The 20,536-nt window shown below is 45.3% G+C and overlaps 2 protein-coding genes across 4 annotated transcripts in view; one reads left to right on the top strand and one right to left on the bottom strand.

Annotated features, from left to right (window-relative positions):
* The window catches only part of fhad1 (forkhead associated phosphopeptide binding domain 1), a 23,135-nt gene extending 10,758 nt beyond the window's left edge, over nt 1-12,377 (top strand). For all 3 annotated transcript variants that reach the window (XM_008123670.3, XM_062965895.1, XM_008123673.3), the window contains 15 exons: nt 833-1,028; nt 1,102-1,286; nt 1,465-1,572; nt 1,893-1,982; nt 3,083-3,308; nt 3,425-3,497; nt 4,461-4,567; nt 6,149-6,308; nt 6,386-6,485; nt 6,588-6,723; nt 9,304-9,422; nt 10,087-10,173; nt 10,308-10,528; nt 11,945-12,110; nt 12,227-12,377. In XM_008123670.3, the coding sequence (XP_008121877.2) occupies nt 833-1,028; nt 1,102-1,286; nt 1,465-1,572; nt 1,893-1,982; nt 3,083-3,308; nt 3,425-3,497; nt 4,461-4,567; nt 6,149-6,308; nt 6,386-6,485; nt 6,588-6,723; nt 9,304-9,422; nt 10,087-10,173; nt 10,308-10,528; nt 11,945-12,110; nt 12,227-12,310 (2,058 nt within the window). In that variant the 3' untranslated portion in view covers nt 12,311-12,377. The remainder of the gene's footprint in view (nt 1-832; nt 1,029-1,101; nt 1,287-1,464; nt 1,573-1,892; nt 1,983-3,082; nt 3,309-3,424; nt 3,498-4,460; nt 4,568-6,148; nt 6,309-6,385; nt 6,486-6,587; nt 6,724-9,303; nt 9,423-10,086; nt 10,174-10,307; nt 10,529-11,944; nt 12,111-12,226) is intronic.
* A 573-nt stretch (nt 12,378-12,950) lies between these two features.
* Nucleotides 12,951-19,813, bottom strand: LOC100566779 (taste receptor type 1 member 1-like). The gene is made up of 6 exons (XM_062965972.1): nt 19,526-19,813; nt 17,661-17,747; nt 16,882-17,577; nt 16,516-16,725; nt 14,971-15,088; nt 12,951-13,957 (listed from the first exon to the last, which is right to left on the bottom strand). Exons 1-6 carry the CDS (start codon nt 19,796-19,798, stop codon nt 13,029-13,031), a joined length of 2,313 nt encoding a protein of 770 aa, XP_062822042.1. The 5' UTR covers nt 19,799-19,813; the 3' UTR covers nt 12,951-13,028.
* Between the last annotated feature and the right edge of the window lie 723 nt (nt 19,814-20,536).

Raw genomic sequence — 20,536 nt, forward strand, 5'->3', positions numbered from 1 at the left:
ACCAACAATGGATATGGACCAAACTTGGCTACAGACCCAACACGACCAACTTCGAATCTTTGCAGTTATTAGGAAGGGAGTTATTCATCCACAATGTTGGGAGTTGTAGTTCACCCACATCCGGAGAGTTATAGTTCATCCCACCAACAATGGATATGGGCCAGACTTGGCATACAGACCCAACATGACCAATGTCAAATACTAGCAAAGTTTGGGGAGAAAAATTGACTCGAGATGTTGGGAGTTATAGTCCACCCACTTCCAGAGAGAGATAGTTCATCCCACCAACAATGGATATTATTAATTATTACTATTTTATAGTGTTATTATATATTCTATTATTATTATATAATTTTATTGTATCATAGAATCATAGAATCATAGAATAGTAGAGTTGGAAGAGACCTCATGGGCCATCCAGTATCAACTATAATTATTATTATTATTATTTTATGACACAGCAAACAAGATAGACATGCTGGATTTCATTTCACAAAAAGTGTCTAGGACTGTGTGATGTATTTTCGGATGATGCATGCAGATCCCAGTCGGGTGGCCTTTTGCAGTTGGCAGATCGTAATTTTGTCAATGTCTATTGTTTCCAAATGCCGGCTGAGATCTTTTGGCATGACACCCAATGTGCCGATCACCACCAGGACCACCTGTACTGGTTTCTGCCACAGTCTATTATTATTATTATTAGGACCAAACTTGACATACTGACCCAGCATTTGAATATTGGTGGGGTTTGTGGGGATTGACCCAGGATGTTGGAAGTTGTAGTTCACCTACCATCAAACATTTCTCCTTTTCTCTATTTTCTCTCTCTTAGGACTTCTTGCAAACTCCCTACTGCAGCCATAGTTTGCGGACAAAGGTCTCCGACCTTCAGAACGTCCACCTGACCCCACCAGCTTTGGACGTCCAAGCCGCGACGGTCCAAATCCTGGGCGAGTTGTTGAACTGGGTCGAGGCGACGGAAGGTCTCATTTGGGACTTGGAGCTGGACCTGTCCACCTGCGAAAAAGGTTTGCTTTCCTCCTATTTGGGTTGTCTAGTTTTGGTGCAGCAAAGTGAATGCGGACCTCCTCTACTCGCCAGGAATGTCCTCCTACATGAAGACGCTACGGGACCATCACCACAACAACATAGCCCGGCTTCGGACGGTTGAGGAAGCTCAGGAGATGTTCCTGCAGGAAAAGCTGAAGAAGATGAAGGACAAACTCCAGGAGGAGTTCCGAGGGAAGGAGAAGGACCTTCAGGAAGTTGAGAAGGAGCACCAAAAGGTAGGAAGATATTGGAGTAGCCTCCTCTCATGGTCTTTCTACATCTCTTTCTACCTAAGTTGATCAAACAAAGATTGTGAGATGCTGCACTCTTATGTTTCTTGATCCCCAAGTGCGTTGTCCATACACATCAGCATCTTCCATCCTTTGTTTCTCCATAATCTACTCTTTTTTCCAGGTTTTGGAGGGTATGATTGCCTTGGAAGAAACGAAATGGAAGGACGCCGTTGAGGAAGAAAAGAAGAAGGTCAAAGCATTGGAAACTCAAGCGAAACAATTGGCTGAGGTGGGTGAGACACATCCGGAAGATATCATGCATTTCGATTGGTCAAAAGACAGAGACAACTTGTTCCCCTACCACGGCATTAATTCCATGTGGAGTCATGGCATATCTCTACATGCTTCCATGTCATATACATACAACAGTTTATGTCCCAAGTTGATCTTTATGGCATGATGTCAACGGGTGGAAGAGAAATAAGGATCTTTTCTGATCCTTGTTCTTGAGTTATGTACTCGGCGTGTGATTGACACAATGCATTGCGATCTGACTCATTGATTTCTTGGCTCTTCTCAATGCCCTCTCGTGTATTTTCTTCATTGTAGGTAATAGAACAGAAAGCCAAATCAGAGTCAATGTTACACGCCAGGATAACAGAGACTCTGGAGGACTTCGAAGCGGCTAAGAGAAGAAAGGTATTTGTGAATAGGAGGCCGAAATTATCTCCTCGTGTCGCTATATGTAGGGAAAGCTCTCTGGATACAATTGCCTATAGTTCAAATAGAATGAAGATGGAGTTTGAACCATATAAGATGGAGTTTGGACCATATTAGATAGGGTTTAGACCATATTAGATAGAGTTGGGACCATATCAGATGGAGTTGGGACCATACTAGATGGAGTTTGGACCATATAAGATAGAGTTTGAACCATATTAGATGGAGTTGGGACCATATCAGATGGAGTTTGGACCATATAAGATGGAGTTTGAACTATCTAAGGTGTCAGGTGAACCATATAAGATGGAGTTGGGACCATAGATGGAGTTTGAACCATATAAGATGGAGTTTGGACCATATTAGATGGAGTTTGGACCATACTAGGTGGAGTTGGGACCATATCATAAGGAGTTTGAACTATCTAAAAACTATATAAGCTATAGTTGGGACCATAGATGGAGTTTGGACCATATTAGATGGAGTTGGGACCATACTAGATGGAGTTGGGACCATACTAGATGGAGTTGGGACCATACTAGATGGAATTTGGACCATATCAGATGGAGTTGGGACCATATCAGATGGAGTTTGAACTATCTAAGGTGCCAGGTGAACCATATAAGATGAAGTTGGGACCATAGATGAAGTTGGGATCATATTAGATGGAGTTTGGAACATATAAGATGGAGTTGGGACCATAGATGGAGTTTGGACCATATAAGATGAAGTTTGGACCATATAAGATGGAGTTGGGACCATACTAGATGGAGTTGGGACTATATAAGATGGAGTTTGGACCATATTAGATGAAGTTTGAACTATCTAAGGTGGCAGGTGAACCATATAAGATGAAGTTGGGACCATACTAGATGGAGTTTGGAACATATAAGATGGAGTTTGGACCATATCAGATGGAGTTGAGACCATACTAGATGGAGTTGGGACCATAGTAGATGGAGTTGGAACTGTATTAGATGGAGTTTGAACCATATAAGATATAGTTTGGACCATATAAGATGTTGTGACCATATCAGATGGAGTTGGGACCATGTAACATGGAGTTCTCTGTTTTCCAGACATTTGCGGAAGAGAAGCTCCTGGTCTGCGAGAAGCGCCTCCGAGGCCTAGAGAACGAGATGGAGGCGCAGAGGCGGAAGCATCTGAAAGAGATATCGGAATACAAGGAGCAGGTCAAGCAACACTCCCAAACCATTGTGCATTTGGAGAACAAGCACATGAAAACCGTCCAGCGCATGGAGAAGGCGAGAGAGGAGAACGGGACGCTTTGGCAGCAAACAGGAGGTCAGTCGAGAAACCCGAGTGCCATGCTTGGAGGCCATACAAAGCTGGAGGAATCTCAGAATTGTCGAGATCCGGGTTGTCCCCTTGTTCATTCTTTGTCTTCTATTCCCTCCTAGAAATGCGGAGAGAGCCTTGCAAATCCTTTTTGCCTGAACCCGCGTCTCCAGAAAGGTCCCACGTTTTCTTGAAGTAAGGGACTGACTTCTTCATATTCTTCCCTGTTGATTCTCTAATCATTTCAAGGCTGGACGTTTTTATGGTGTTGTAAATTAGTTAAATTAGCCTTAGTCTTTAGAGCTGCTTAGGTCAACAATGAGCTAGGCTATTTAATGGTCGGGAGCTCAATCCGACCCGGAGTGGCTTCGAACTCATAACATCTCGGTCAGTCGTGGTTTATTGCAGCTGGCTACTAACCAGCTACGCCACAGCCCGGCCTATATCTCTATTTATTCCCACCGATAACAGGACCACAATACTCCTTTTTGTAGCCATTACGGATGTTCAAAGCTCCAGAGGTCCGTGGGTTGTTGTGTGTTTTCCGGGCTTCGACAACGCTCCGGAGGTCCGTTTCGTAATTCGTAAATTCGTAATTCCTTCTCCCATCTGATGCCATTGAACAAATCTTTCTGAAATTTTGCAGGATCGATGCCCTTCTGATGTTCTCAATCTTTAGGAATTCAAGAGGATATCTCTTGTAGTTTTTAAATTATTTATAAAAACTTTTTTAAATTCCTGAAAGTCACTGGATGGCCGAAACATTCTGAAACTTGGCAGGTTCAAAGTCATAATTGTTGCCCACAAGTGTGCCAAGTTTCCTCCCGGTAGTCATAAAAATAACGGAGGAAACGAGCCTCGAAATTTTCCCAATTGCTGTTGACAGAACAAATCTGAACGAAACCATTACGAAGTTTCGGAGATTCGGATTACGAAACAACAGATTCGGATTATGAAACATTTATGAAGTGAAGCAGGGGCCATCAGAATCTCTGAAACGAATTACTAATCGGACTTTGGACGCTTCGCACACCTCTAGTAGCCATAACACTCACAGTGCTTGGACTTCCAATAGTTTGTCAATTGTCCAAGAACGAGTATCTTGAATCCTTGTGGAAATGGAAAGTGGGGTAGCCTCAATTTTTGGTCTTGCTCCAGGGAAGAATTGGAAGCCGCCAAGCGCCGAATCCTATCCGACGAGGCCGTCATCGCAGGATTGAAGAAGGAGCTCGCAGAAGCCCGGGCCAGAGTCTCCGACGCAATCGGTTTGTGATGGAGTGGGATTTGAGAGATCCAGATTCAAATTGTACTCGCGAGGTCATTCTCGAGCACTAAGAAAAGCCAGATATTAGTGCAGCTAATAAACATCGTTTCCCTCCCCATTTGCAGCAGCCATGTCCCCAGCACTGTGCCTTCTGGGGATACCAGAATGGCCTTATAAAAGAGGAAACAAAAATAGCATCAAGGAAGGGAATGTTCTTTTGTGGCATCACTGTCGGTTCAGTCTCCCGTTAACTTGACAACCGTCGTTCTCCCTCCAAAATGACCGTAAACATTCTACACTCGCTTGGAAAGAGCATTCGCGGTCTTTGAGTGTTCGACCACGTTATTTATGCTCAATTTATTTATTATCCCGCCTTTGCGTTTTCAGGGGTCGTGTGGCCCCATCCAATCCCAATTCCCAGATCTTCCTCTCAACCATTGCTTTGCCTGGATTAAGCTTCCATTTGTTTTGCCTTCATTCAGTTTTTTTTTTTTTTACTGATGACAGACAATGGTTAAGCATTGGAACTTGTGCCTTGGAATTAGGAGGAAAGTAGGGTTGTGCAAAATTGCATAAATCTGTTCTGTTTTCGGTTCGAATTTTGAGTCGTCCATACTGTTTTCGGGAAGATTATGAGAGATTAGAAGATTCGGGTTGCCATCCCTGTACTGTTTTCAGAAAAATTCCGGGAGATTAGGAGGAGAACCATTCAGATTTAGGTTGTCGTCCCCGTATTGTTTTCGAGAAAATTCCGGGAAATTAGGAGGAGAACCATTCAGATTCGGGTTGTCGTCCCCGTATTGTTTTCGAGAAAATTCCGGGAAATTAGGAGGAGAACCATTCAGATTCGGGTTGTCGTCCCCGTATTGTTTTCGGGAAAATTCCGGGAAATTAGGAGGAGAACCATTCAGATTTAGGTTGTCGTCCCTGTATTGTTTTCAAGAAAATTCCGGGAAATTAGGAGGAGAACCATTCAGATTTGGGTTGTCGTTCCCGTATTGTTTTCGGAAAAATTCTGGGAAATTAGGAGGAGAACCATTCAGATCCGGGTCGTCATCCCCGTACAGTTTTTGGGAAAATTACGGGAAATTAGGAGGAGAACTGTCCCGATTCAGGTTGTTGTTCCCGTACTGTTTTCGGGAAGATTCTGGAAAATTAGGAGGAGAACCGTTCAGATCCGGATCGTCATCCCTGTACTGTTTTCGGGAAAATTACAGGAAATTAGGAGGAGAACCATTCAGATTCGGGTCGTCATCCCTGTACCATTTTTTGGAAGATTATGGGAAATTAGGAGAACCGTCCAGATTCCTAATTCAAGATCAGGAGTCCCATTTCAGTTTCAGCAAAAATCTTCCCAAAAACAGAAGGGGAGGACCCAAAATTTGAAACCAAAACAGAACCAAAACAGAAGGGATTTATGCCATTTCACACAGTCTTAGTTGGGGGTCATCTGCATATCCAAAACTTTGGGTGGCCTCTCCCTGCAGCTTCATGTAGATGTTGAGCAGCATGATGGGGATCAACGTAAATTATATTCGTATAGATTTACATATAAGTGTTGAATGGGCTTCCCTTTGAGCAGGGGAACTCAGCGAAAAACAGAAAGTGGAGCTGGAGCGGAAGCAGAGTCTGGTCCAGAGCCAGTTGCGTGAGATCAACGATCTTCAGGAGGAACTATTGAATACGAGGACTCTTGTGGGGCAGAAGGACGCCGACCTCCAAGTTGTCAGAGAAGAATTACGGTGAGCATAAAAGGAGAAGACGGGACAGAATTTGAAGAGTCCCAGAGCGATTCTCTTGATGCTGTTCTCGTTCACAGGAACATCCGAGAGAAGATGAAAGAAGCGACGAAGCAGAGAGACGGGCAGCACAAGGCGGTACAGACAGAAGCCCCCCAAGTGGAGGACGCGGTCGGGAAGGCAAGCAGGGACTTATGGGGGATTCGAACCATCTTAATATAAATTTTTATTAAACCCTTAGGTTGTAACTCAATTGCTGGCTTCTTCTTTTGCCTTCTGCAGGGACCGGTCTTGGCGCTCTCCGATCTGGGCTTGCGATGCAAGGGCTCTCGACACGAGGAGACCATCCAGCGCCAGAAAGAGGCCCTGGCCGAGTTGCGGCACCTGGTCAAGGCCCTCGAAAAGGCCTGCCCTTCGGGTGAGAAGTGTTGAGACCACAGAACAGTATTGCAAAGCGAAAGTTGTCAGAGTAATGCGCACAGCGTAGCAGCAGACGAACGACGTCACTGGAGCGCAGAACGAAAGGCACGATCAGAGACGATGTTAAAAAGTATTTACAAAGTTTTACTTAGAATCATAGAATAGTAGAGTTGGAAGAGACCACATGGGCCATCTAGTCCAACCCCCTGCTAAGAAGCAGGAAATCACATTCAAAGCAGCCCCGACAGATGGCCATCCAGCCTCTGCTTAAAAGCTTCCAAAGAAGGAGCCTCCACCACGGCCCCGGGGAGAGAGTTCCACTGGTGAACAGCCCTTCTCACAGTGAGGAAGTTCTTCCTGATGTTCAGACGGAATCTCCTTCCTTTCCTGTAGTTTGAAGCCCTTGTTCCCTTGTGTCCTAGTCTGCAGGGCAGCAGAAAGGAAGCTCCCTCCCTCCTCCCTTTGACTTCCCTTCACGTATTTGTACATGGCTCTCATCATGTCTCCTCTCAGCCTTCTCTTCTGCAGGCTAAACATGCCCAGCTCTTTAAGCCGCTCCTCATAGGGCTTGTTCTCCAGACCCTTCATCATTTTAGTCGCCCTCCTCTGGACGCTTTCCAGCTTGTCAACATCTCCCTTCAACTGTGGTGCCCAAAATTGGACACAGTGTGATTCCAGGTGTGGTCTGACCAAGGCAGAATAGAATAAGGGGGAGCAGGACTTCCCTGGATCTAGACGCTATTCCCCTATTGATGCAGGACAGAATCCCATTGGCTTTTTTCGCTGCCGCATCACATTCCTGGCTCATGTTCCCCTTCCTCCCCACGAGGACTCCAAGGTCTTTTTCGCACACACTGCTGTCAAGCCAGGCCTCGTCCCCCATTCTGTATCTTTGATTTCCATTTTTTCTGCCGAAGTGAAGTCTCTTGCATTTGTCCCTGTTGAACTTCATTGTGTTAGTTTCGGCCAATCATCTCTCTAGTCTGTCAAGATCGTTTTGAATTCTGCTCCTGTCTTCTGGAGTGTTGGCTCTCCCTCCCAGTTTTGTGTCGTCTGCAAACTTGATGATCGTGCCTTCTAACCCTTCGTCTAAGTCGTTAATAAAGATCCTGAACAGAACCGGGCCCAGGACGGAGCCCTGCTTGTGGCACTCCACTTGTCACTTCTTTCCATGATGAAGTGACAAGTGGAGTGCCGCAGGGCTCCGTCCTGTACTTGACAAGACAAACAGACTTGCAGACAATAGACATAGGACTTCCACTCTAGGCAAACAGCACAGATCTTCTCAGCAGGCAGAACAGATCTCATCTGATGCAATCCGCTATATACGAAACACACTTGTAGTCTGGACACTCCTATCTGGCTCCAGCCACATATCCAAGGTCAATACAGCTTCTTACCAAATTAACTCTTTACACACTATAGTATTTCCTGGATTGTGCAATACATGCTAGATACAAATTTCATTTAAACACTACCAATACACAAATCCCACATTAACAAAAGTGTAATCAAAATGCCCTTCTTCTCATTGCTTTGCCAATTGTATCTCTCTTGATGATTTATTCGATATTCGTTAAGATTTATTAATTTACTAACACCAATCTAAACGCTCCTACCCTTTCCCATATCCCTACCATACTATATGTAGAAATATTAATAAAAATAAATATTAATAATAATATCATTGATCCCTGGGTGAAGCTATTCCAGTTTTCCGTTGTGAGGTAAAATGGGAATCCTCCAAGAATATTAATATTATTATCATCCAGATGATGATGATGATGATTATTATTATTATTATTATTATTATTGATGCCTGGATGAAGCTCTTCCATTATCCAGTGATGAGAAACAGAAAATAGTTTTATGTATGCAGACGATCTAGTTCTTATCTCCCTCTCTCGTTTGGGTCTTTAAATATTATTAATATTATTCCCATCTTTGATCATTGGATGAAGCTCTTCCATGAATGATGTAGTGCCTTGTTTAGCTAATAATAATAATAATAATAATAATAATAATAATAATAATAATAATACACATTATTATTGAACAGAAAGATTTTCCTCCTGACGTACGCAGACGATATAGGGCGCATCTCCCTCTCTCAGTTGGGTCTTTAAATATTTTTATTATTATTATTCACATCTTTGATCATTGGATGAAGCTCTTCCATGAATGATGTAGTGCCTTGTTTAGCTAATAATAATAATAATAATAATAATAATAATAATAATAATAATGCACATTATTATTGAACAGAAAGATTTTAATCCTGATGTATGCAGATGATATAGTGCTCATCTCCCTCTCTCGGTTGGGTTTTAAAATCTTTCTGAAGGCTTTCAGTACCTACTGCCAAGAGGAATATCTGTCAATATTATTGTTATTGTTGTTGGTATTATTCTTATTATTCCCTGGATGAAGTTCTTCCAGTTTTCAGAACTAAAGGAGAATGTGAGCCCTCTAAAATGTTCAGCTTGGACTTTTCCCCATTACGCTGGAGCTCTCCATCCCATTGAAAAAATCTTGTGTTACGGAGGAAACATGAACATGGAACTTGTTCTTCTCGCAGATTCAGAAGAAAGAAAGCCGGAGGCCCTGATCGTGTGCAAGAAAAGCTCCGCAGAGAAGACAGAGCTGAAAACAGAGACAGGACAAGGGACGGGTTTGGCGACAACCGCAGATACCAAGGTAAACCTTGTATATCTATATATATAAAAGGGTAATGAAATTTCGGCCTAGGACAAAACAACAAAACTACACATCCCGGAAACACTAAACTTGGCAGCACAACCCCTCATCCATGCCTCTACGTTCATACAACAAAAAGAAAAGAAAAAGAAAGTCCTAATTAGAGGGAGAGGAAGAATTGTTTTTATTCCAATTGCTGCCAGTTAGAAGGCTAAGCTCCGCCCACTTGGTCCCCTAGCAACCCACTCAGCCCAGGGGACAGGCAGAGTTAGGCCTTACTTAGGCCTCTTCCACACTGCCTATAAAATACAGATTATCTGCCTCTACGTTCATACAACAAAAAGCTCCAGCTACTCCAGAAAACGGCCAGGCTTTGAGACTGCAAGGCTATTCGCTGCTATTCCACCTGGCCAACAAAGGATTCCCATAAGCCACAGCAACGCGTGGCCAGGCAAAGCTAGTAGAATATATTTATAAACACATTATTATTATTATTATTGTTGTTGTTGTTGTTTGTTTATATCCAGTGTTTTCTCTCCATAAGGAGATGACGTGCTTTGACTTCTATATATATCGAAGCAGACGGCGTCTTGACCATGCCACTATATCCCAAATATTTGAGGATACATTATTTTACATCCTCCGTTCGATTTGCTTCTTTCAGCTCCAAAGCCGAGTAGACCCCAACGTAACCATTGAGCGGACTGCAAGGCTGGAAATGGCCGATGCGCTGGACCTGAGTGAGAACATGGTATGAAAATTGGTGGGGTTTCTTAATATACTCGGAGGTCTCTGAAGGTCCGCTCTTCTCTCCTCCTTCTTTCCTCCAAAAGCAAGGCAGTTTAAGAAGGTTGGGGCTGAGAAAAATCTACCTTCCTTCCCCAGTATCTTGACGTGATGCGGGACCTGGCCAACCTGGCGGACGTGAAGGAACTGGCGGGGACACGGACGGTCATGCATCTCCCGCGTGACGAAAGGGAAAAGCTCAAGCTTCTGCGGCAGAAGGACCTCCGTCTCCTCTGCGGGAAGATCGGCCAGATGAAGAGCCGCCTGGAGAGGAAGGAGTCGCTGCTGAAGGAGTACGAGAAAGACGTCGGGAAGCTCAGGTATACGGCTCGGAGGGATCTGGCAGGAAAAGGATTGCCGTGAAATTCAATAAGTAATTTGTTTCCGAGATTCGGACAGCCTTCGCTTGGTTTCGTAAAGATTCGGAGTCGTAATCCGAATCTCCGAAGCTTCGTAATGGTTCAGTTAAGATCAGTTTTAAAAAACTCCAAAAGGTTTTATCCCCTTGAGTTTCTGCACAATGAGACAACGTAAGCGGGGCATCGATCCTGCCTGGTTTCAGAAAGATTCGTTCATCTACAGATTTTTTGGAATTTTCTAACGATTCGGAGGGGTCCTGTTTCGTTTCGTAATCCGAATCTCCGAAGCTTCGTAATGCTTTTGTTCAATTCCACTTGCGGCAATAGGGAGGCTTGTTGCTCTGTCATTTTTACAGATATCGGGACGAAATTTGGTACTCTTGTCGACAATGTTTGCAACTTTGAGCCTGCTAATTTTCAGGATGTTTCTGTCATCTACTGATTTTTAGGAATTTTTAAAAGATTCAGAGGGGTCCTGTTTCGTTTCATAATCCGAATCTCCGAAGCTTCGTAATGTTTTCGTTCAATTCCACTTGCGGCAGCAGGGAGGCTCGTTTCTCTGTCATTTTTACGGATATCGGGACGAAATTTGGCACACTTGTCGGCAACGTTTGCGAATTTGAGCCTGCCAAGTTTCAGGACGTTTCTGTCATCCACTGATTTTTAGGATTTTTTTAAAATACTCAGAGGGGTCCTGTTTCATTTCATAACCCAAATCGCTGAAGCTTCGTAATGCTTTCATTCAATTCCACTTGCGGCAGCAGGGAGGCTCGTTTCTCTGTCATTTTTACGGATATCAGGACGAAATTTGGCACACTTGTCGGCAACGTTTGCGAATTTGAGCCTGCCAAGTTTCAGGACGTTTCTGTCATCCACTGATTTTTAGGATTTTTTTTAAATATTCAGAGGGGTCCTGTTTCATTTCATAATCCAAATCGCTGAAGCTTCGTAATGCTTTCATTCAATTCCACTCTCGGCAGCAGGGAGGCTCATTTCTCTGTCATTTTTATGGATATCGGGATGAAATTTGGCACACTTGTCGGCAACATTTGCGACTTCGAGCCTGCCAAGTTTCAGGACGTTTCGATCATCCACTGATTTTAAATAATTTTTCAAATTTTATGTCTCGAAACGCTCCGAAACAACAATTTTTTTTACGAATCTTCGAAATGTTTCGGAGACTTCTGTTTCGTTTCGTAATGCTTCGGAGGAGGGAGTCCCATTCCGATCGGTAATTCGGAGAATCGTATTAACGAATCGCACAAAATCTCCGAATTGCGAAAAGGATCTCCGAACATTGCACAGCCCTAATATATATATATATATATAGAGAGAGAGAGGGCCAACTTCCGCTCTCCTCCTTTCCCAACCCCACAGGGCCAACCATCAAACGCTGAGAGCCTGCCAGTCCGAGATTGCCAAACTGGGGGACCGGATCTACCAAGAGAAGGAGGAGAAGGCTCTTCTGAAGGAAGCCCTGGAGAGGACCAGGCTGCAGCTGATCCAAGAGCGGCGGCTGAACCGGGCCCTCAAGCAGCACAAGGTAGGAAATCATACCCTCATAAGACATGTATGTAACTGGGATAGTAATAATTTATTAAAAGGATAACAATAATAATGTAAAAGGATGATAAAATAATAATAATAATTTCTTTGCAGGTAGCAACCCCGAAGAAGTTTCCCGAAATCCCCAAAACGATTGAAGGCAGAGAGAAAAGAGTCCCTTTCAAGGATGCTGCGTGAAAGGAGATGGGATGACCCTGTAAATATGAGAGAAGTTTTATAAAAACCCAGTTGCCTTTTTTTTGTACATGCACATAGTATATTTATTTGTACAGGGAGATGCAGCTTTCTCGGAATTCCCACTGAGATTCGTTCCTTGGAGGCTGGACGGACATCTGTCGGGAGGGCTTTGATGCCAGCCTACCAGCTGGGAGTTGAAGGCCAAAACATCTGGGAACCCACAGGTTGAGAAGCACCTGTCTTGAGAATGGGGAAGACCTTGAACATGAGGACAGCCTTGAGACAAGGAAGACCTTGAGGATTATTATTATTTATAATAATGAAGAAGGATGAAGAAGACCTTGAGGAATACCCTGAGGACGAGGAAGGCTTTGAGGACAAGGATGGCCTTGAGGACCAAGAATACCTTGAGGATGAAGAAGACCACGAGAAAGCTCTTGAGGATAAAGAAGGCCTTGAGGAAGACTGAGGAAGGCTTTGCGGAAGAATTTGAAGATGAGGAATATCTTGAAGATGAGGATGAGGATGAGAAGGATCTTCTCCATCCTCAAATTCCTCCTCAAGAACTTCCTCACCCTTAAGATATTCCTCATCTTCAAATTTTTCCGCAAAGCCTTCCTCAGTCTTCCTCAAGGCCTTCTTTATCCTCAAGAGCTTTCTCATGGTCTACTTCTTCATCCTTATAGTTTTCTTGATCTTGAAGGTGAGACTCGTGGCCTCAATCTCCAGCGTTGATCCTCTTGGTGTAGCTCTGGATGGACATTTGGAAGTGCTGGTTGGTGTTGAGCTCGGGGCGGAAGAGGATGAGGAAGACCTTGGGGCTGAAGTACCCGGTGGAGACCCCTCCGAGGGTGACCAGGAGGGAGGCCACGTACATGGCACTCAGGTACCTCCCCACGTAGACGCTACTGGCGATGACGTACGAGATGGAGGAGGTGAAGTAGACCATGAGGCTGAAGGTCAGGCACTTGGCCTCGGAGTAGCTACTGGGCAGGTCCTTGCCGAGGTAGCTCAGACCAAAGCAGAAGACTCCCAGGAAACCATTGTAGACTCCTCCGGCCACCACCGGGATGGACTCCTCCGAGCTGCAGAGAAGGAAGATGGACGTGGCTGAAAGGCTGTAATCCCGGCGCGGGGTCGGATGGTTGGTGGCGAAGGAGATGACGACCATGAGCCCCTGCAGTCCGGTGAGGGTGACAATGAGAAGCGCCGGACCCTTGACCCTGCGCCAAGTGTCGTAGAGCCCCCCGGCGGCCTTGAAGATGAGGGCGATCTGGATGGAGCGGGTCAACATGCAGGACAGGCACAGGCTCAAGTTGACGTTGTATAGCGGCATCCGTAGCAAGCAACCCAGCCTCCCCGGCGGGCCGAAGTAGCCGTAGACGCTGAGGGTGGCCCCGGCCAGAGCGCCCAGCATGACCAAGGAGAAGGGGCCTCCCGCCGACCGCACCACCGGCGTCCCCAAGTGGCGGACAAAGAGGGCCGCCGTGAAGGCCAACAAGGAGAGGAGCAAGCAGGCCGCGGTCAGCAGGGCCAGAGAGACCGGGTCGGAGAAGGGCAGGAAGACCGTCTCGCGGGGGAAGCACGACTCGCTCCCGGACGGGGACCACTCCTCCCTCCGGCACTTCTGGCACGTGTAGAGGTCATCTATATATATAAAAATGTAATGTACGTTTGTAGGACGGAGTAAACAACAAAACCACTGAACCAAATCACAGCAAATTTGGCCACAAAAGACAGAGTCATCCAATCTATGTCTTTCAAACAAAAAACCTGGAAAATAATAATATAATAACTTTATTCTTATACCCCGCCCCATCTCCCCGAAGGGACTCGGGGCAGCTTACATGGGGCCTTGCCCAACACAACAATATAACAACAACAACAAGACAATAAAACAAATATCCCAACAATAAAATATCAGCATCAATGAAACAGTCATAAAAATCAACATGCAAAATAAAACGTTAAAAACAGGAGACTAATACACGGATCGGGGCCAAAGTGCAGAATATTTCAAAATCGGGGAGAGGTAGTTTCACAGCTAAAATAGTCAATAAAGTGCAATATAATACTGGCAAGGCATCACCGATGGAGCTCTTGTTGAGTGGGCAGATAAATCAAACCTACAACGATTAAATAAAGTCCAAATTAGAGAACGAGGAAGAGCCGTTTTCAACCCTGGTTGCTGGTCAGAAGGGTAGGCCCACTTCATCTCCTAGAAACGCCCTCGGCCACAGTGGCAGCCAGGGTTCAGTCTTTTGAGGCTGCAAAGCTATTCACTGCTATTCCACCTGGCCAGTATTCCCATAAGCCACGGCAACACGTGGCCGGGCACAGCTAGTATATTATAATATTATAATATTGGCAAGAGATGTTTCCTCCCAGAGGATGCAGGTGTGCGACCGCAATGTAGGTCTCAAAACACACCTGTTTCCTGCCCCATCCATCGGCAGGAAGGCCCACCGCGGATACGGGATTTGCATCCGTCGGGAGGAAGGCTCACCGCGGATACGGGATTTGCATGGAAAGCAATGGAGCCATCCTCGGCTCCAGGGATGGGTTGGGTCCCCATCTTTAGGACGTAGCTGAGCCCTAGAGATGGGGGCCAGACCCACCCTTTGAGCCCAAGACCCATCTTTCCTGCGTCCACTCACCGCTTCGGTTCAAGAAGGTCCCCGGGAGACAGGCCACGCAGTGGAAGCAGCAGCGGTGGGTGCCTTGTGGGACCTTCTGCTCCCCGGCCCCACAGTCTCTGGAGCAAACCGACGTGGGGACCTGGGGGGCCATATAAATGACGGAGACACTAGTCTTGAAATTTTCCCCAGTGGAACAAATCATAACAAAATCAGTACAAAACTTCGGAGATTCAGATTACGAATCCTCAGAATCATTACGAAACTGAGCGGAATCCAGCCGAATCTCCAAAACGAATTAGTAATTGAATGAGTGAATTAATGGACTTTGAGTGAAGAAGGACAATGAGTATGAACGAGTGAATGATAGCCATACAAATGATGAGGAAATGGCTCTTGTGGAATGAATCGTAACAAAACGAGTTCAGAAGCTTCGGAGATTCGGATTACGAATTCTCGGAATCATTACGAAATGAAACGAATCCCCTCCGAATCTCCGAAACTAATTAGTAATTCAATGAGTGAATGGATGGACTCTGAGAGAAGAAGGATGATGAGTATGAACGAGTGAATGATAGCCATACAAATGATGAGTAAATGGCTCTTGTGGAATGAATCATAACGAAACCAGTATGAACCTTCGGAGATTCGGATTATGAATTCTCCAAATCATTACGAAACGAATCGAATCCTATCTGAATCTCTGAAACAAATTACTAGTTGGATTTCAGTCTCTTCACACACCTATAGAGAGTATGAATGAGTGAATGAATGAACTCTGAGTGAAGAAGGATGGTGAGTATGATTGAGTGAATGAGTGGACACTGAGTGAAGAAGGAACGGGTAAACTAATAGACAATGCATGAAGAAGGGTGTGAGTATGATTGAGTGAATGAATGGACTGAGTGATGAAGGATGGTGAGTATGAATGAATGAATGAATGAATGAGTGGACTACAAGTGCAGAAGAATGGTGAGTACGAATGAGAGAATAAATGGACTAGGAGTGAAGAAGGATGTGAGTATGGATGAATGAATGAATGGACTCTGAGTGCAGAAGGATCGTGAGTACGAACAAGTGAATGAACGAACTCTGAGTGAAGAAGGATAGTGAGTACGAACAAGTGAATGAATGGACTCTGAGTGAAGAAGGAACGAGTGAATAAATAGACTCTGAGTTAAGGATGGTGAGTACGAACGAGTGAATAAACAGACTAGGGGTGAAGAAGGACATGAGTATGGATGAATGGACTATGAGTGAAGAAAGATGGTGAGTATGAACAAGAGAATGAACGGACTCTGAGTGAAGAAGGATAGTGAGTACGAATGAGTGAATGAATGGACTAGGGATGAAGAAGGACGTGAGTATGGATGAGTGAATGAGTGGACTCTGAGTCAAGTAGGATGGTAAGTACGAATAAGTGAATTAGTGGACTCTGAGTGAAGAAGGATGGTGAGTCTGAACAAGTGAATGAATAGACTCACAGAAGGTCCATCTGGAGCTCTCCGGACTCTTTGGGCCTTTCTTTGGGTCTGCTGGAGAACCCATCCTCCTCCTCCTCCTCCTCACCTGGTTGTCCTGCGTGTGCCACCGGATCTTCTCCTGGTCGAGGTCCAGGCGGTCCGGCTGCTCGAAGGACCCGATGACCCGGTAGCCCCACTCCTGCCCCTCCCAGACCCACTGGACCAAGTCGTAGCCGGCCGCGGTGTCCCCGTTCTCGTCGAAGCGGACCCGCCGGTGGGAGAGGTTGAAGTCCACCTCACGGACTTCCCTCAGGAGCTGCGGAAGGAGGAGAGAGGAACAGATACTAGAAACAACAACAACAACAACGAGGAGAGAGGAACAGATACCAGAAATAACAACAACAGCAACAGAGTGTCTGCTGTGGACTCATCTTGTTGTGTTTCTAATAATAATAATAATAATAATACCCACCTGCCACGGATAGACGGTCTGTTTCCGGCACGGTCCCGTGTGGCACCCCAGCAAGCGGTGCAATCCGTGGGCGACCGCATAGACGGCTGAATACACGCTAAAGGCCCCTTGTATGTCGTGCGGCGACATCTCCCAGTCGGTCAGCGACTTCGGCCTGCGCAGGCGCGAACACGCCTGGCTGCACATTTCCCCTTCGTTACGGGACACTGCTGCATCCGTCCGGCTGCATCCCGCAGGCTGGGAGTCTTCCGTTTCCGACGTGGCAGAGACGGCTTCGAAGTCCTGCATCCCGGGGAGGTGGGCCTGCTCGACGGAGACCCCGAGGACTGTCCCGACACCCGAGACGCCGCCCACGGACCAGACCTCGGTGGAGAGCGACCAGTCCTCGGTGCCCACCCAGACCTTCCCGGTGACGTTCTGCCGGACGGCTTCCTCCATGAAGGCCCGGGCGCTGTTCTTGTTGGCGAAGACGACGGCCACGTTGGCTCCGCAGGACGACACGTCCCGCACGATCCCGACCAGCTCGGTATCCGCGCCGCTCGCCGGGAGGAAGCCTTGATACGCGAAGCATATTCCGTGCCGCGGGGCCACCTCCTGCAGCATCCGCAGGCCCTGCCGGCCGTAGTCGTTGTCGCTGCCCACCAGCCCCACCCACGTCCAGCCCAAGGACGACAGCAGCAGCACCAGCGCCTCCACCTAGGATCAGAAACAAAAGGCACAATCAAAGCCTCCCCGACAGATGGCCACCCACCCGGGCTCTGCTTCCAAAGCCTCCGAACCTGGAGCCGGTCACTGGGCACCGTCCGCAGGAAAGAAGGGAAATCCCGCCTCTGGCTCAACGTCGGGCTGGTGGCCTCGTAGCTCACCTGTGGAGGGAGGGAGGGAGGAGATGGGGTTGGAAGGGGACCCCAAGGGACATCCAGTCCAACCCTTGAGAGATAGATAGATACATAGATGGATGGATGGATACATAGATAGATGCATGGATAGCTACATAGATAGATGCATGGATAGGTACATGGATAGATTGGTGGATGGATGGATAGATAGATAGATAGATAGATAGATAGATAGATAGATAGATAGATAGATAGATACATGGATGGATGGATGGATGGATGGGTGGATGGGTGGATGGGTGGATAGATACATGGATAGATATGTAGATAGATAGATAGATAGATAGATAGATAGATAGATAGATAGATAGATAGATACATGGATACATAGACAGATAGACAGATAGACAGATAGATACATATGTAGATACATGGATAAATACATGGATACATGGATAGATGCATTGATAGTTACATGGATAGATACATGGGTAGATACATGGATAGATAGATGGATAGTTACATGGATAGATATGTAGGTAGATACATGGATAGATAGATAGATAGATACATGGATAGATAGATGGATAAATACATGGATAGATACATTGATAGTTACATGGATAGATAGATAGATAGATAGATAGATAGATAGATAGATAGATAGATAGATAGATAGTTACATGGATAGATAGATGGATAGATAGATGGATAAATACATGGATAGATTAGATACATAGATAGATAGATAGATAGATAGATAGATAGATAGATAGATAGATAGATAGATAGATAGATAGATAGTTACATGGATAGATAGATAGATAGATAGATAGATAGATAGATAGATAGATAGATAGATAGATAGATAGATAGATAGATAGTTACATGGATAGATAGATGGATAGATAGATGGATAAATACATGGATAGATACATTGATAGTTACATAGATAGATACATGGGTAGATACATGGATAAATGCATAGATACATGGATAGATATATGATAGTTACATGGATAGATACATGAGTAGATACATGGATAAATCCATAGATGGATAGATAGATAGATAGATAGATAGATAGATAGATAGATAGTTACATGGATAGATAGATAGATAGATAGTTACATGGATAGATAGATGGATAGATAGATGGATAAATACATGGATAGATACATTGATAGTTACATAGATAGATACATGGGTAGATACATGGATAAATGCATAGATACATGGATAGATATATGATAGTTACATGGATAGATACATGAGTAGATACATGGATAAATCCATAGATGGATAGATAGATAGATAGATAGATAGATAGATAGTTAGTTACATGGATATATACGTAGGTAGATACATGGATAGATACATAGATACATGGATAGATACATGGATAGATACATAGATGGATGGATGGATGGATGGATAGATAGATAGATAGATAGATAGATAGATAGATAGATAGATAGATAGATAGATAGATAGATAGATAGATACATGGATAAATACATAGATGGATAGATCCATAGATGGATAGATCCATAGATGGATAGATCCATAGATGGATAGATCCATAGATGGATAGATATATATCCTATCTATGGCTGGATGGCCATCTGTCAAGAGGGATTGGGTGGTGCCTTTTCAGAATGGGGTTGGCCTGGATAACCATTGAGTCTCCCTTCCAACTGTAGGGTTCTATGATCCGTCTTATCATATATCTATATCTATATGTGTATGATATCTATCTATGGCTGGATGTCCATCTGCAGGGAGGGTTTGGTGGGTGCCCTGACCTCCGGTACAAGGAAGGCTCCGAGGAGGATGGCGGTGGTGAGGGCCTCCTGGCTGGAGTCGGGCCCGATGGCGGCCAGGGACCGGGGCCGGTAGAAGGTGTAGTTGGCGGCCACGGGGACGGCCACTCTGCCCGCCCGGTCAGCTTCGGACAGGAGTCTCAGGGTGGCGTAGAGGTTGGCCAAAGGGCCGCAGGCGTCGTAGATCTCGTAGCCCAAAGTGACGTTGGGCAAGAGGTCGGTGGCCCGGTTGACCTCGGACACCGCAAAGCGCATGGCCTGCACCAGGTGGTAGCCGTGGGCACTGCGGGAGGGGGCCCTGCCGGACAAGGAGAGCCATCGTCATCATCATCATCATCCTGCATTGATATTATTATTATTAGATCCAACTGTCATTATTATTATTATTATGTTATTATTACGTCCAAGTGTCATTATTATTATTTAATATTATTATTGACACTATTATAATATTATTATTAGGTCCAAGTGTCATTATTATTATTATTATTATTATTATTGACACTATTACCATATTAATATTAGATCCAAGCATTGTAATCATTATTATTATTATTCAATATTATTATTATTATTATGATTCAGTATTATTATTGACCCTATTATAATAATATTGTTGTTGTTGTGTACCTGCGGCAGACCTCTACCTGTGGCCGGCCCACCTGTCCTTGTCCGGCGCGGCTGCTTCGATGGAGCGGGAAGAGCCCGGCGATGCTGTAGTCTCCCTCCAGGTTCAGGGCAGAAGAGCACACCTGTCCACAGGTGAAGGACAAGGAGAGAGCGAAGAGGACAAAGAGACCCATCCTCATGACAGGTCAGCTCCAGACTGAACAAGTGGGCACACATAGGACGTCGGGTCGCACCTTCGCCAGCTCACCTGGCCCACAGGTAAGGCCTCACCTGCCTGGCAAGCAAATCCTGGGGCTTCCTCTTCCTGATTTGGGAGCAAGCCGAGCGTGGCCTCGGCTTCCCCTGCGGAAACTTCCCTTCCCA

The sequence above is a fragment of the Anolis carolinensis genome, unplaced genomic scaffold, assembly GCF_035594765.1.
Source record: "Anolis carolinensis isolate JA03-04 unplaced genomic scaffold, rAnoCar3.1.pri scaffold_15, whole genome shotgun sequence".
Taxonomy (NCBI): Eukaryota; Metazoa; Chordata; class Lepidosauria; order Squamata; family Dactyloidae; genus Anolis; species Anolis carolinensis.

What these genes read in the sequence shown, in the direction of transcription:
- LOC100566779 (XM_062965972.1), bottom strand. Translation starts at nt 19,798, where the DNA reads ATGCGCTTTGCGGTGTCCGAGGTCAACCGGGCCACCGACCTCTTGCCC. An exon ending in AGACCGTCTATCCGTGGCAG is followed by an intron (nt 16,726 to 16,881) that starts GTGGGTATTATT and finishes CTCCTTCCGCAG; the next exon opens with CTCCTGAGGGAAGTCCGTGA. An exon ending in GGCACACGCAGGACAACCAG is followed by an intron (nt 15,089 to 16,515) that starts GTGAGGAGGAGG and finishes ATGGCCCCCCAG; the next exon opens with GTCCCCACGTCGGTTTGCTC.